This window comes from Hipposideros armiger, unplaced genomic scaffold, assembly GCF_001890085.2.
Source record: "Hipposideros armiger isolate ML-2016 unplaced genomic scaffold, ASM189008v1 scaffold_755, whole genome shotgun sequence".
Lineage (NCBI taxonomy): Eukaryota > Metazoa > Chordata > Mammalia > Chiroptera > Hipposideridae > Hipposideros > Hipposideros armiger.
Window position 1 is genome coordinate 9,372 of NW_017732105.1, and position 3,888 is coordinate 13,259.

Sequence of the window (3,888 nt, forward strand, 5' to 3'; positions counted from 1 at the left end):
TCTCTTGCTTTGAGTATTTTTATGTTTTAAGTCCCAAGTCGGAACAAAGAGAGAATTTTCTAATTTTGGATACATCTAATTTATTTCATGTGTGAATTTGTTAGAGAAAATTAAGAAAAGAGACTCTGTGGTATCAGTTGAAATTTGGCAGAGGTGAAGGGAATAAAAAGGGCTCACATGTAAAGAAATTGTCTAGAGTGGGTAGGAAGCTTGTGTTAATAGAATTCCCACTCAAGATTGGAGGAAGGGAGGCAGTCATTGCACATCCTGGTGGTCTCACACTGAAAATCATTTGCTTGTTTTTTCAGTGTTAATTGCTGATTTGCTGATTTACATACCTGCAGTGGTTTTGTACTGCTGTTGTTTAAAAGAAATGTCAACTAAGAAAAAGGTAAGTTTTAAAGCAACCTGACATTTCTTCTCTGAAATGTTTTATTAGCTTAACTATTAGGCATGACTCTTAAGGAAGCCATGCTTTTTGGGAACAGATACTAATAGGGAACAGTATAGCTCTGTTAGTTAATTTTTATTTAGAAAACATCAATTTACCTTAATTACTTTGATGCCCACCAATAGTCACAAGATGCACCAAATTTTAGAAGTTATGTACTGCTGAATTACACAGCATGTTGAATTTATTGCTTCACTAGTTGATCTGAATTTTGAATTGGCTTGTGAGAATGACTACACTGAAAGGCATTTTGAAAAGTTGCTATTTATCTTCATAGTCACAGTTAACAAACACTCTTTTTGGCAATTTTGTATAGGTTAATCATTAGATTAACTTCCCTGATTTGTATATCTAAGAGTGCTTTCTCTGACAAATGCTTTTTAATGATTTTCCCTTTTTAATGAAGTATGCTATGTCACCTCCATGAAAACTTTAGTGTTTAAAGAGTTTTATAAAAATTGAATTTTTGATAAATAGAAGATAAGAGGGGAACATTTTCTACTGTGTTAAATGAAACTACACTTTTATTCTGATTGATTCAAGTAACAGATTGCTTTCTTATTTCACAATATTTTTCTTTACAGATTGCTAATGCATTATGCATATTGCTGTATCCAGGCCTTATTCTTATCGACTATGGACATTTTCAGTATCCTTTACTAATTTAGAAGTCGTCAGATGCATATTATAAAATCTAGCTCAATTGTATAATATTACCATCTAGTAATCTCTTATTTGCTAGGGTACTTGCTTATATAAACTATTTTCACAATGATATATAAGAATCTCTTCACAAAGCTTTTACTTGAAGGATAAAGTACAGATTTATTAAAAGTAGAATTGCTTTTTCACACCCGTTTGACTTGATAACTGATTCTCTTCTGGAGAGTTGGAAAAAGAATGCCAAGTATGATTATGCTCTCCTAATTTGAAAAAGGTGTGACGTATCTTGTATCTTTTGTAAATGTTATCTGACACTGACAAAGGAAAAACAATCTTACAGTTGTTTGCGTTTTAAAACAAGATGTTTCTCTAACAGATAGTGGTAGCTGAAAGCTTCAGAAAACTGAAACTGAATAATTAAAATTTACTGTTTTATGTGTGTAATTTTTGATATCGAAAACAAGGAAAACATTCAAATAAACAAATCTTAGAGGAAAGTTGATAAAATCTGTACATGACTCTCCAGTTGTCTTCTAATGTATTAAATGTTACTATCTGTTGTCATCTGTCTCAAAGGAAATAAAAGACATAATTCACAGCAACATGATTGCTCAGTTAATACCTTTTCCTTTTGATGCCAATCTGTTTTAGTTATAATAAAATCATTATGTGCATCTGTCAAAGAACTTGCAAAAGATATTCAAATCTGTAGTTTTTATCATATATTTTTATTCTGTCCACTTTCCTAATTGAGCTCTTTTTTACTTTATGTTTTGGCATTGTGAGATCAGGGCTATTGGATACTCTGGTAATATCAAAAGCACTGATATAAAGAAGTGAAAAAAAAAAGTTGTTTACAAGATTTTTAAAACTGTATTTACTTCGAAGTATAACACCCATACAGAAAAGTGCACTAAATGTAAATGTGAAGCTCAGTGAATTGGCACGCTTTTACCGTGTCAAGAAATAGAACACTGTCAGTATCCAAAACTATACTTGTGTACTTCCCAAGTATTTCTCCCTCCTCCTTTCCCAAAGGTAGCACATACTAAGTGTTAATACTATATGTAGTTTAGTTTTTACCCTTTCATGAACTTAATGTAAAAGAGACAACACAGTAGGTATTCCTTTGTGTTTTGTGTTTTTGGCTTGACATTTGTTTGTGAGTCACTCATGTAGTTGTATGTAGCTGTAGCTTGTTCACTTACATTGCTTCACAGTATTCCATTGCACGAATACACATTCTTGTACTGATAGACATTTGGGTTGCTTCCAGGTTTTGGCTCTGATATGAAAATTCTTGTAAATGTCTCTTTGTACACATATAAATATATTTCTTATGAGTGGAATTGCTGAGTTATAGGTGCGCATATGTTTAATTTTAGAGGTTTTTAAGCATGGTATACCAGTTAACACTCCCATTAGCAATGGTGTATGAGTTCTAGGTGCTCATCTTCACCAATTGTCAGTTATTTTCATTTTCACCTTCTGGTAAATTTGTAGTGTTATCTCCTCTGTAATTTTAATCAAATTCTTGAAGCTTTTGGGTTTATGTCATTTATGGGGACACATTTTTCTAACCACTTTGTACTTTATTTTCCTCATTTATAAAAAGGAAATAATGACAACCCTTACTTTGTAGACTTTTTGAGAATGAAATGAATTAATATTTNTTTAATAAATGAAATATGATATGTCAGATTTTTTTTAACACAGGAGGAATTGTGGCGGTAGGGCTCTTAGTAACATGTTACATGATTTTGTTGGAAGATGAGCAAGGCAGACTCTATTTTATAGCTTACGTCAGTTTCACATAATTAAAAAGACGAAGCCTTGACTCTTGCTTTATAAGAGCAATGGCCACTTCTTAAAATAGAACCATATGTCCTCAGATGTCCTTATTGCTAAAAGTGATGGGGAATAAAGTGCATGTATATATGCTTTGATTTGCAGGGCAAAGTTTATAAATTCAGACTGGATTGCTCTCCATACATCACGTGGATACGAGAGTCAGGCGCATAAGCTCTTTATGCGTACAACAGGTAAAAAGAGCAATAGGTATTGAGTGTGAAATTTGATTTTTTTTTTAAATTTTGAAAAAGCTGGTAAAAGATTCTATTATTGTTGCTACTGACTTTTAAAATTGTACAACTATACATATACATGTATATGTAGAATGCATGACCAGAATATATTTGTAAACTCAAAGAAGAGTAGAAAGGAATAATTCTGGGTGCTTTCCATTTATTATCTCACTTAATACTTTGAACACCCAAATGAGGTAAGTACTGTTATCCTTATTTTAAGCTGAGGAAACTGAGGCACAGGTAAGTGAGGTTCATATCTCACTTGAGGTCAGATAGCTATACATTGAAATTTTAGTTGTTTAGGCTCTTGCTTTAATATACTAATTCCAAACCCCTTTCACCTTTTTCTTAAACTTTACAGTTGTATCTCATTCATTGTATTGCTGTGCTTTGTTGCTAAATTAAATAATCCACTCAACAAATGTTTATTGAGCATTTATTGTGTGATGACCTAAAAGTTGAAAGTAATAACTTAGATTTCTTCAAAACTTTACATGACATAGACTTTAATGCTAGCCTGGGCCTTTTCCTTAATTAGTCTACATTTAGTAGAGTTTGTTCTCTTTACTGTTCATCTAATCATGGAATCTCAGGTCCTAGAGATAATCTGCCTGGCCTGTCTTTCCCCCAGTGCTTTAATCCTCTCTGAACTGCATATGCACCACATGTTTAGCTTCTGAACCAATA

General features: G+C 32.4%; 1 protein-coding gene across 1 annotated transcript in view; it reads left to right on the plus strand.

The window, feature by feature from the left end:
- The window catches only part of ALG6 (ALG6 alpha-1,3-glucosyltransferase), a 45,676-nt gene that overhangs the window by 9,107 nt on the left and 32,681 nt on the right, over window positions 1-3,888 (plus strand). The window contains exons 2-3 of the mRNA XM_019628197.1: window positions 309-391; window positions 1,036-1,100. Of these exons, the coding sequence (XP_019483742.1) occupies window positions 309-391; window positions 1,036-1,100 (148 nt within the window). The remainder of the gene's footprint in view (window positions 1-308; window positions 392-1,035; window positions 1,101-3,888) is intronic.